General features: G+C 45.3%; 1 protein-coding gene and 1 long non-coding RNA gene across 2 annotated transcripts; one reads left to right on the top strand and one right to left on the bottom strand.

Annotated features, from left to right (window-relative positions):
- The first annotated feature begins 339 nt into the window (after positions 1 to 339).
- Positions 340 to 2239, top strand: LOC147249389 (antiviral innate immune response effector IFIT1-like). Its single transcript, XM_086225114.1, has 3 exons — positions 340 to 392; positions 743 to 771; positions 912 to 2239. Exons 1-3 carry the CDS (start codon positions 340 to 342, stop codon positions 2237 to 2239), a joined length of 1410 nt encoding a protein of 469 aa, XP_086081240.1.
- A 1315-nt stretch (positions 2240 to 3554) lies between these two features.
- LOC147249390 (uncharacterized) lies at positions 3555 to 5337 on the bottom strand. The gene is made up of 4 exons (XR_015119202.1): positions 5282 to 5337; positions 5116 to 5203; positions 3894 to 4006; positions 3555 to 3737 (listed from the first exon to the last, which is right to left on the bottom strand). It is a non-coding gene; the product is annotated as an uncharacterized LOC147249390 (long non-coding RNA).
- Positions 5338 to 11225: the final 5888 nt, after the last annotated feature.

An 11225-nucleotide genomic window follows, 5' to 3' on the forward strand; every position in this document is an offset into this window, starting at 1 on the left:
CAGGGGAAGGATGAATTTCAGGCATAATATACATTCAGTAATAAAAATGGAGATAAATGTACCACCTGAGCTCCTTACAGATCTGTTGAGCCATGACTTGTTCCTTTTATTATTCTTTTTTCTATTTTTTTCACCACAAATGCAGCGATCGTTTCTTTCCTGCGTGAGTTTGTTCTGTAAAATGTGCCACACAAATACATTTGCCTTTTGTGTTACCAGGAATAGAAAGTCCACAAAGTCCAAAGAGGGTTGTCCACATTACATCACAACACAATAAAAGTTGAACATTACTGTTTTTATGGAGCTGCACCCAAAGCAGCAGCTTACAAAAGAACGAAAATGTCTCTGGAGAAAAGACGGAGTCCCGGTAACAGCAAGGGCTGTATGATGAGGTGAGCGGCTCATTCACTGTCAGAACCACTGCTAATATGCTGTACTTTATGAATTCACTTCATTTCAAAGCATCACTTGCTTTATTCTTGTGCTTCTGCCTGTTCAAGACACTGTTACGTCATGGAGCTGACAGGAGACGTCAGAGTTGGACCTCAGAAAAGAAAATTAGGCGATTAAAAAAATGAATAGAAAGAAACACTGGCATTTGAATGATTGACTGATTATCATGTGGACCAAAATCATAATTCAGGCAGTGAACAAATAAAAGTCCTTGCTGGAGACCAGGTTGTGTTTATGATGGTGTCAGTTTCAGGGTTTTCAGTTTCTGTGTCATCGCTGTGGCTTACAGGGAGGAACAACAGCGGCTGAGAGACAGACGTGAGAGCTTGGAGTCTGGAAATTAACTCATTCAAAAGGACACTTTTATTTTTATGAATATATATTAATCATATTTTTGTGTTTGTTTTTTCTGCGTGTAGCACACACAGATTAATTTGCATGAAATGTACTTTATTGAGCTTTTTTTTTTCCTCTTTTCTTCAGCTCTGCTCAGCATCAGACGACCCTGGGGTCCAAACTGGAAGTCCTTGAGTGCCACTTCACCTGGGACCTGGACCCCAGCAGGTCAGAGCTTCTCCATCTGAGGGACAAGCTGGAGGACATCGGCACCGAGGAGGGCTACAACTGGCTGGGTCACATCTACAACCTGCAGGGCTTCATCCACCACCAGCTGGGCCTGGAAGAAGACGCCCTGCGGTTTTTCAGCAGGGCTGCTGAGGCCTTGCGCCAGATCAGAAACACCGTCTCAGATGAGGGGCCCTGGCTGGTTGTGAACTATGGAAACCTGGCTTGGCTACACCTCCACCTGGGAGAGCAAGCAGAAAGCCAGGCTTATCTGTTGAAGGTCGACGCCCTGCTGAACGAATACCCATCTCCATCCCCGGATGAGCCCCACCCAGAGATCTGTGCGGAAAAAGCCTGGACGCTGATGAAGTTCGGCACCAATAACAAGATGCAGGCTGTAGGATACTTCCAGAGAGCCATCAGGATGAAGCCAGACATGGTAGAGTGGCACACCAGCAACACGCTGGCATTGGTGGGTGCTTATAAACACAGACTAGAGGTGGACGTCTTTGAGAAAATGAAAATCGCCAAGGAACATGATCCAGAGAACTTGTACCTCACCGCCCTTTACCTTGAGCAATGTGCAAGGAGAGGACAAAAGATCAAAGATGAGGTGCGGAAGCTGGCTAGAAGGGTTCTGAGAAAGCCTGTCAGTAGTTACAGTGGTATCAAACCCATACTGAAGTTCTACAGAAGCTACATATCGATGGATGAGGCCATCGATCTGGCAGAGGAGGCCTTGGAAAGACATCCAGATGAATGTTACCTGAAGAGATGCGCTGCGATCTGCTACAAATGGAGGGTCCTTTTACACGGTGACAACCCCCCAGTGCAAAGCGTGATGGACAGAGCCATCGGCCTCTACCAGGAGGTGATCGCCCTCTACCCTCAGTCCACACTTAAAAGAAAAATAACTCTTGCAAACATATATGCAGAGTCAAGTCACGGCCAAGCTAAAGCTGACCAGATCTTCCAGGAGTTGCTGGAGGGAGAGCAGGAGCCTGCAGACAGACAGATGCTTTACTGCTGCTACGCTAAACACGCACACGCTGTTCAGAAGCAGAGTTACAAGTCGATCGAGTTTCACATGAAGGCGGCGGCGATACAGCATCAGTCCGTCTATCGTGGGAACAGCATCAGGATCCTGGAGAAAATCAAGGAAAGGAACAGAAACAAGATGTGTGGAGAAATAGAGGAGTTTTTGGCAAAGCTGCAAGACTAAAGCCAAACCCAGACTTTCCACCTTTGTCGAAATTACACAAAGAAACTCAACATGCTGGCATAGAAATGCTCCAAACTGACATTTCCATGGTAAGATGGCAGTGCGATCCAGCAAGACCACCGCAGAAGTACAAATGTCGAAGCATCTACGCAGCAGGAGCCGCGTTGTGTAAAGCAGGGGCATAAACTGAGTGCTGCCACGGAAACCAGCTGCAGCTGTCGTTGTAGGCGGCGCCGCACCAGGAAGGAACGAGCGAGTAGCCGACCAAGCAGCGATTCAGCTCTGGATTCTCAATGAGTTCATCAGTTTTGAAGTTCCTGCATCTTTAACTGAGGGGTTTAGAACCTCAGCAAAGATGCAGGAACGTCAACACTGACGGGATGTGTTCGCAGGTCCCTTGTGAACACATCATTGGTCCATCATCTTTACGTCGCCAGCAGACGTCATGGTCACCTGATGAACGTACCGGTTGCAACGAACGCTTCAACCTAAACATGTCATGTACTCACATGATAATTTTATGACTTCACTTACGCTTATGAGAAACGACCAAAGAAGCGTTGGTATGTGTCACTGCATATCACGCCGTAGGCTATGACATTGATTTGACACACAGCTATAAATCAAGCTCAAGGGCGTCCAATCAAGAAGAAATGTTCTTGTAAAGTGATACTAAGTGTTTGTGAGCTCAGAATGAAAGTCAGCTGATAGCCGTGCTCTCGCTGTGCAAATGCAACCACGGAACGATTCACTCTGCCTTAACGATTTACCACAGCTTCTGACAGGTTTTGAGTTCCCTTCAAAACTCCGTCGTCAAACAAAGCCATGAAATGTTACACGCATCTGCGTTATCACTCGCTGTTGGGTCAGTAACTTGTGTTCCGTAAGCCGAGTATGAACAAAACTGTGGGAGCAATCGCAATCAGGCCATGAGAGACGGTTCAGAACAATGAGCCTGTATCACCGTGTCAGTGTGGTTACAGACAGCTGGTGATGCCGGTGACTGGTAACCAGACGCACACAACAGACGCCAGGGGCCTACAAATTTGTGTGAGAACATTTCCTGAATTTGTAGTTTCTTCTTCGATGACACGCATAGACAACATTTGATTTGATAACCTGAACCTCCTCATACGTGTTTTGTTATCAAAAAATGCCAAATTAAGAAATGTTTAGAATTTATTGAGGCTCAAAAAGTTATAATGGACAGAAAATATAGCATTTTAAAAGTGTGTGTGTGTGTGTCTGTCTGTCTGTCTGTCTGTCTGTCTGTCTGTTTTTAAGCTGCTTTTAAGGAATGGAATTCTCTGGGGAAATGCCAGAAGAATCAACTCTGCAATGATCTGCTGGGGGGGAAGTTGCCTTGAACTCAGGACCAAACGTGCACGCATGTGTTTGGTTGAAGCTCGTGGAGGAAAGCCGTCCATGGTGTTCTTTGCTCTTTCTGTATTTCAAAGAACAAAAACTCTCCAGCTGTGTTCTGACGCTGACGGAACATCTGAAAGAAGACACTCGTTCTGGTTCTGGATACCAGCAATTATTGAGACGCCTGACAGGATGACGGGATTGTGCCGTCACGACCTCAAGGAACTCACAACGACATGAATGAATGGAACGGTGAATGAAAATTCATGTAAGGTCATGAATTGTCTACCTGTGTATGGTGGGACTTTGCATCCAAAGGCCAAACCTCTCCACTGGTCATCGTCAGGTTCAGGTGTGGTGCTGCTCTCCTGCTCGGGTGCAGGTTCGTCTCTGGACTGGTCGCTGTTTGGAGTTGTTTGACAGAAGTCAACAAAGCGTGAAAAACTTCATGAACCTAAATGAACAATCACATTCTTTTCTATTATTAAAGTTTTTAATTGATTATACTGGGTCACACTGTGCACCAGATTACAAAGTGAAGGTGTGACACATGCCAAACATAGTTACATGACAATCATGTCACAGCACGACTCCACCGAGAGCAAGTCAGTTTCTCCTGATCACAACAAGAAGCGCTCACACAAAAGCTGCAAGGTGAAAGTCTTTGACCCTAACACACGACGACTCTTCCCTTTGAATCAGGGAGTTCTTATTCACTCATGGTTTCAGTAAAATGTAGCAGTACACCAAACTAGAAGTGCTTCATTATGAACAGAATCAAGCGTGAAGGGGAAAAAACATGCAGCCATAAAGAGTAAAGAGAAAATACTCCAACTAAATAATGATAATAATGATAATGATAATAATCATAAATGTACCCAGTGTGTGACTCCAGAATGCAGAAAGAGCCAGCCACATATATTTAGCTTTAAGCTAATAGAGACTGACAACTAACAAGAGCAAGAAACTCTCAAGCATGTCAGCTGATAAACCCCACATCTTCCAAACCCAGCGAAATGTTCTGGTTCAACGATAATTCACAGCAGCGTCAGCGCTCGTTCAAGGTAGCACCAAACTGGACCGGTTCTTGTTGGTCTTCTGCTTTAATCAAAGTATTTGTGGATTACAGAGTGTACGGCTGGATGAAGAAGACCTGGATTACACCAGAAAATTAATTTGAGTTTGAAAACTGATGTTTTTGTGTAGTTTTGCTGTTTTGTAATCCATCACCTATCCATCCCTCCATCATCCCTCCTTCCCTCCATCTTCTCCCTCTCCTCCTGTTCAGGGTGGTGGGGGTGGAGCCTATCCCAGCAGCCTTCCCCCTGGACAGGTCACCAGTCCATGGCAGGGCCAACACATAGAGACAGACAACCATTGGCTCTCCCAGCCACGCCTACGGTCAATTTAGAGTCTGGATTAACCTGGTCCCTCTTGATGTCTTTGGACTGTGGAGGAAGCTGGAGTACCAGAGAGAACCCAGCAGGAACAGGGAGAACATGGAGACTCACCCAGAAAGACCCCGTGCTGCAGCCGGGGCTCCACCCACAACCTTCTTGCTGGGGGCCACAGTGAGGACCACTGCTCCACCGGGCTGGCCTTGTTTTTGTAAACCATAAATTGCCATTAGCTTCAAGCTAATTATATGTGGTAAAATACACTCATTGGGTAAAGTACCTCTGCAGGAACAAAGTTAGAAGTACTAATGATGAAACAGTTGTGATCTCAAGTGAAGTAACCTGAGCTGAAGGCATTCAAGTGCAGATGTCGACTCCACCTTCAACCTCACTGACGGGTCACATGGTTGAAAACGCCTGTGAAAGTTTATTGAGCTCTTCTGGCACCACTGGGTTTAAATCTCTAATCTACAACAAAAAAACCCACTTTGAATTTCATCCCCAACAACGAGAAATTGATGTTTTTCATTCTCAGCTACACCTTTGGGAACCAAGTGAAGGAACTGGAACACATAATGAGGCCACAGCCTGGCCTGATTCAGCATAGACCATTAAAAAAAAAAAAAAAAAAAAAGTCACAAAGTGAATTTTTCAAAACTTTGTCCAAAAGTATGTCAGGCCTTTATCACAGGGTCGTAATATCGTTTAGAGACATTTTAGATTTAAACCTGATTCAGGCCACTGAGGCTTACTTTGATTTGCCGTGATCTTCGTAAGCGTTTGTCCCACAAGCTCAACATTCCACCCCAGCTGTGGCTAATTAGTGTGCTAATTGACCATCATCTAATTAGGGCCGGCTCAGGCCCTATTATGTTTCGAAGTCACACTCGCCACTTCAAAAGTAAATTTGACCCCCTAAACATGCATGAAAACTCACCAAATTTGGTAAGCACATCGGGTGCGGCGAAAAATTCGATAATTAAAAAAAAAAGAGGCGCTCTACTCAATAGCGCCACCTACATACACAAAAAACCACGCCCCAGACTGTAGGAATGTCCTACAGACATGGGACAAACACCATTGACCTCGTCTCATCAAGACGGATAAATCATACACTCACACCCCTGACCTAACTGTAACAGGATGTCCACAATTTGGACACGAATGTCTAATTTTGGACAATTTTGCGCCCCGAACAAAATCTATCTCCTCCTAAACCGTAAATGCCAGGGCTTCCAAACTTTCACACATTACTCTCCCAACTGTGCTGATTAAAAGTTGTTCAAGGCTAATATACTACGCGCTCGGTTTGGATTTTATGAGCCGTCAAAGTGGGGGAGACACTTTTCGCCTTACAATGGAAGTCTATGGGGAGAGCGTGTCCTCTCAGGGTACATACTCTCAAACAAATGCTTCTCACATCTACACCATACATTCCACAGCTTTTAAAAACACACCACTGTATTCCTGACAAAAATCCCTACAAAAATATGGTATTTTGTGTGACTTTTGACCAACGTATGCCGACTTATTCACCTTTTACACACTACATTTCTCTTAATCCTCCACTCTCTCCACTCCAGCACAGATCAGACACAGTGCAGCGGGGGAAGGGTTCTTAAAGGGCCAGCTGGCAGCTCTGCTCTCAGCTCTGCTCTCAGCTCTGACAGAGATGGCAGAGAGCGAGCAGAGAAGGGAGGGGCTCTTAAAGGGCCGGCTCTCAGCTCTGCACTCACACTGTGCAGCGCACTGAGGCTCGTATCTCCTAAACTACAAGGCCTATTTGCCAATTACACCATTGGATTCGGGCCGGTGTCAAGGACGGCCGCGCGGGGGCTCAGGCCCTAACAACGCTGCTTGCAGCTTTAATTAGCATTCTGTTTGAGATCATAATTACTGTTAGTGACGCGTTCGCTGGAGATAACTTTACTTGTTGTTTATCTTATTTAGTCAGAGTTCCTTTCAATTACAAGTTGACTTTCTCGACAAAACTTGTTGCCCCAAGATGATGAGATAATTAACTTCTGTCCCTTTTCTCAAAAAAAGCCAATAAATTAAAGTGCTGTCATGAGAAAACCAACTTTGTTATTTGAAGAAACGAGTTAATTCACAATATTAAAAAAATAATTACAGGTACGACCGTTCTCAGGTCGTGAACTACAGATTGACCAGCTCCTCCAGGGTCCTGTTGCTGCAGGGACAAGTGGTGACTGGATGAGTCAGTTCACCGCTGTTATAACAAGAGCAACAAATCTCAGCTCTGACCCACACCCAGGCACCACACGCCCCAGCAGGACGTGTGGTGCCTGGGTGTGGGTCAGCAGGTTTATAGCTGGTGTGGGTCAACAGCTTTAAAGTAGGGGGGCCTCCCCAGGGGGGAGAATTTCTGTTTAAATAAAAAAAACCAAATACTCATTTTTCTGTGGTTGCATTCAGCCTCTAATGGACTCACAGACGAGTCCAGCTTCTGGTTGAGTACCAATCACACGTCATAAGGTTTCCTCAAGTCATGGACGGATGGATGCAGATATGAATACATTTAGTTTAAAAACCATCACAGCTCCAACACAAACCGCCATGCAGACAGAGGTGCGAGCGGCGCTCAATGCTGATTCAGCGCTATTATCTAGCTACAATGCCTATGGACGTGCTCCAGGTGCTGCTTCCTCTTGGTCTGAGTGTCCGCGCAGGTGTGGTCAGGCTCAGGCTGGTGCTGATGATGGAGTTACTGGTTTGAGGGGAACCTTCAATTTGAGACAACAGCTAAAAGCACACGTCCAACAATCTGTGGAGGGAAACTGAGGAACTGACTGAATGTGGAACTCAAAGTCAGGTTGGGATGAAGAACCAGAACCATCCACCAGTGTAACCATCCACCGTTCCTGTAGAACAACCAGTAAACAATCCATGTGTGAACAAGAACACGTGCATCCATGTATCCTGAGTGGATGTGCGTTTTGTTCCGTAAAGGAAAAGTGGCAGCAGAGGTAAAGAAATCGAGACTGACTTCAAAAACTCTTGATGTAGCACCAAAGTTTGAAATAAAACATGAAACACAAAAGTTGAATTATTAAGGATTGTATCAGTATGACTATAACACACACACACACACACACACACACACACACACACACACACACACACAGTAGAAATAATGTTGGACTTTTCTGGACAAAACAATAAATGTGATCATGTAATTCATTGTGATGTTTATTTTCCATGTAAATTGCTGAAGAAACTCTAACACTAATTCACTTTGTTGACTGATTTCGCTGAGCGCGATCTTTCCGAAGGCTTCTATTAGACATCAAATACAGAAAACTAACACATAAATGTTTGCTTTCCTTCACTTCCTCACTTCCGCGTTCAAAATTAAACCTTCATTCATTCAATCTTTCAAACCAACACACAAATTTTGCATTAACTTCAAATAAAAAAAAACACGCGCACAACACAGATCATTCAATTTCTGAGTGAACAAATCAGTCACAATACTCGATTGCCAAAATGTTGATAAACAACTCAAGAAACAGAGGTTTGCAGCCAGATGACGAATTCAGCTCCTACGCTCATTGACGGTGTTCCTAGCTCCCGTTAGAGTGGATGGTTACACTGGTGAATGGTTATACTGGTGAATGGTTACACTGGTGGGCGGTTACACTGGTGGATGGTTACACTGGTGAATGGTTATACTGGTGGATGGTTACACTGGTGGATGGTTACACTGGTGAATGGTTATACTGGTGAATGGTTATACTGGTGGATGGTTACACTGGTGGATGGTTACACTGGTGAATGGTTATACTGGTGAATGGTTACACTGGTGGGCGGTTACACTGGTGGATGGTTACACTGGTGAATGGTTACACTGGTGAATGGTTATACTGGTGAATGGTTACACTGGTGGGCGGTTACACTGGTGAATGGTTACACTGGTGGGCGGTTACACTGGTGGATGGTTACACTGGTGGATGGTTACACTGGTGAATGGTTATACTGGTGAATGGTTATACTGGTGAATGGTTACACTGGTGCGCGGTTACACTGGTGGATGGTTACACTGGTGGATGATTACACTGGTGAATGGTTATACTGGTGAATGGTTACACTGGTGGGCGGTTACACTGGTGAATGGTTATACTGGTGAATGGTTACACTGGTGGATGGTTACACTGGTGGGCAGTTACACTGGTGGATGGTTACACTGGTGGATGGTTACACTGGTGAATGGTTATACTGGTGAATGGTTACACTGGTGGATGGTTACACTGGTGGGCGGTTACACTGGTGGATGGTTACACTGGTGGGCGGTTACACTGGTGGATGGTTACACTGGTGGGCGGTTACACTGGTGGATGGTTACACTGGTGGGCGGTTACACTGGTGAGTGGTTACACCGGTGGATGGTTACACTTGTGGGCGGTTATACTGGTGGATGGTAACACTGGTGGGCGGTTATACTGGTGGATGACCTGGAGAGTCTGTAAACTGAGAGGTGACGCGGGAGGGAAGCTGGAGACGCCGGCAGTATTTGGTGATGTCTTTGAATCTGAGGATGTTTGATGAGGCGGAACACAACCAGCGGCCGGATGAACACGTGGAGGACCTTGAAATTTAACCGCACCTGAGTAAATGAATGTGCTTGCTGACATTCCAGCAGCATAAGCTGTCATCAGCCACTTCACTCATGACAGCACCAGCAGGAGTGAATAGATTTCTGCCTGAAGCCAGTTTCACGTCATCGCCCTGTTGGAATATAAAAAGTACAGGCAGGATAATAGTGTGTGCATGACCAAATACTTTGTCTGAGTTTGTAAAAACATTGCCCAGATGAGTGACGTGGGTCTCGGTCCTTCCTCTGCTGTGTCACATCAGTGGAATTAACAACATGATATGACCACCACCCATCAAAGGCGCCATCACAGCCTTGATGGCACAGATCTTGACGGCTTCTTGACAGGCAAAACGGTGGATTGTTGTCATTTATTGCTGTAATTTAATCAAATCATTAACCATAAAGTCAAACTGTGTTAAGAACACAGCATCCTCAGTCACTGTGGCTGCTGATGGAAAGGAAGCAAACCTGCTGCCTTTGATACATGGAGGTCAAAGTCTAGCAAATCCTTCTGATTGTGATTTTTCTCTGTTTTATTTTCATTCTAAAACACAGCAGGGATGATGGACTCAGCCACGGCAGACGCGGCCACGGTCATTAGTAATGATCCTTGAATATTCAACACCGTGAAACTCCTGCGTTGCATAACAGTTGCACACGCAACATCTTCTGTTTTTCATCTTTCAACATTCCTTTTATTCGTCTGTTTCATTGATTCATGCATATTTTATGAATCTATAAGGAAACCCAGGTCAGATGGTTGCTGACATTTAAGTTTAATGAATAACCATTGAATATCTGGATATTATATGACTGCTGACATCAGTTAGAAGATAGCAAAATAGCAACAAAAACTGCTAATCGGGAAATGTAGTTATTTGCAGCAACGCTTGGTCGGCCGGGTTTAGGACAATGTCGTGGTTCTGGTTCAGGGGGAGTGTTTCTCAGGGTGAAGTACCGAGGCCTTGTGGCTGCCTTCAAAGACTTCTTCAAAGCCTTGGAGGCAAACATCCAAACGCCTGAGTCACAAGCATTAAATGACATGAAAGTGAGAGCAGCGTCATTGTTCCTCTGCTGCAGCCTGAGTGGATGTGAAGTGCCCTGAAGTCTCAGTGCTCATTTAAACACCCTCACAAAACTACAGGCCTTCTCTGTTGACTCTACACTGAGGGTGAAATGTTGTTTGACCACACGTAATTTGTTTAGCAGCACATGTGAGGGACTAACAATCATTGACAGCACTAGAAGAGACAGCTGGGTGTCAACGGCAACTAGACGGCAATAATTCAACAGGAGTCTTTACAGAATGTCTCACTCAGATTCCTTCTGGAATTTGACCTTAAGAGCTAATGATAGAGCTGATAATGACAGAGCTAATGATGCTAAACTCTTAGCTCCACACTCACTGGAAGATGGACTGGGGGTCATACAGTATTTGCGCAATCTAAGCAGTTAGCGGTTAGCACTATGTGTGTGCCGTGAAGATGGAAAAGGAGCAGGTCTGGAAGGAGGTAGACCAGGTCAGGGAAGTGGTTGAGCAGTACTAGGAGGACGTGGAGCAGATCTTTGAGGTGCTGGAGCAGGCCTGGGGGGAGGTGGAGCCAGCCTG

Source organism: Aulostomus chinensis, chromosome 14, assembly GCF_037954235.1.
Source record: "Aulostomus chinensis isolate RoL2024-O1b breed Wild chromosome 14, RoL_Achi_v1.0, whole genome shotgun sequence".
Classification (NCBI taxonomy): domain Eukaryota; kingdom Metazoa; phylum Chordata; class Actinopteri; order Syngnathiformes; family Aulostomidae; genus Aulostomus; species Aulostomus chinensis.

Excerpts from the sequence above, each read along its gene's own strand:
- LOC147249389 (XM_086225114.1), top strand. The coding sequence starts at position 340 with ATGTCTCTGGAGAAAAGACGGAGTCCCGGTAACAGCAAGGGCTGTATG. Across the intron at positions 393-742 it reads AGCAAGGGCTGTATGATGAG|GGAGGAACAACAGCGGCTGA; the intron begins GTGAGCGGCTCA and ends TGTGGCTTACAG. Across the intron at positions 772-911 it reads ACAGCGGCTGAGAGACAGAC|CTTTTTTTTTTCCTCTTTTC; the intron begins GTGAGAGCTTGG and ends TACTTTATTGAG.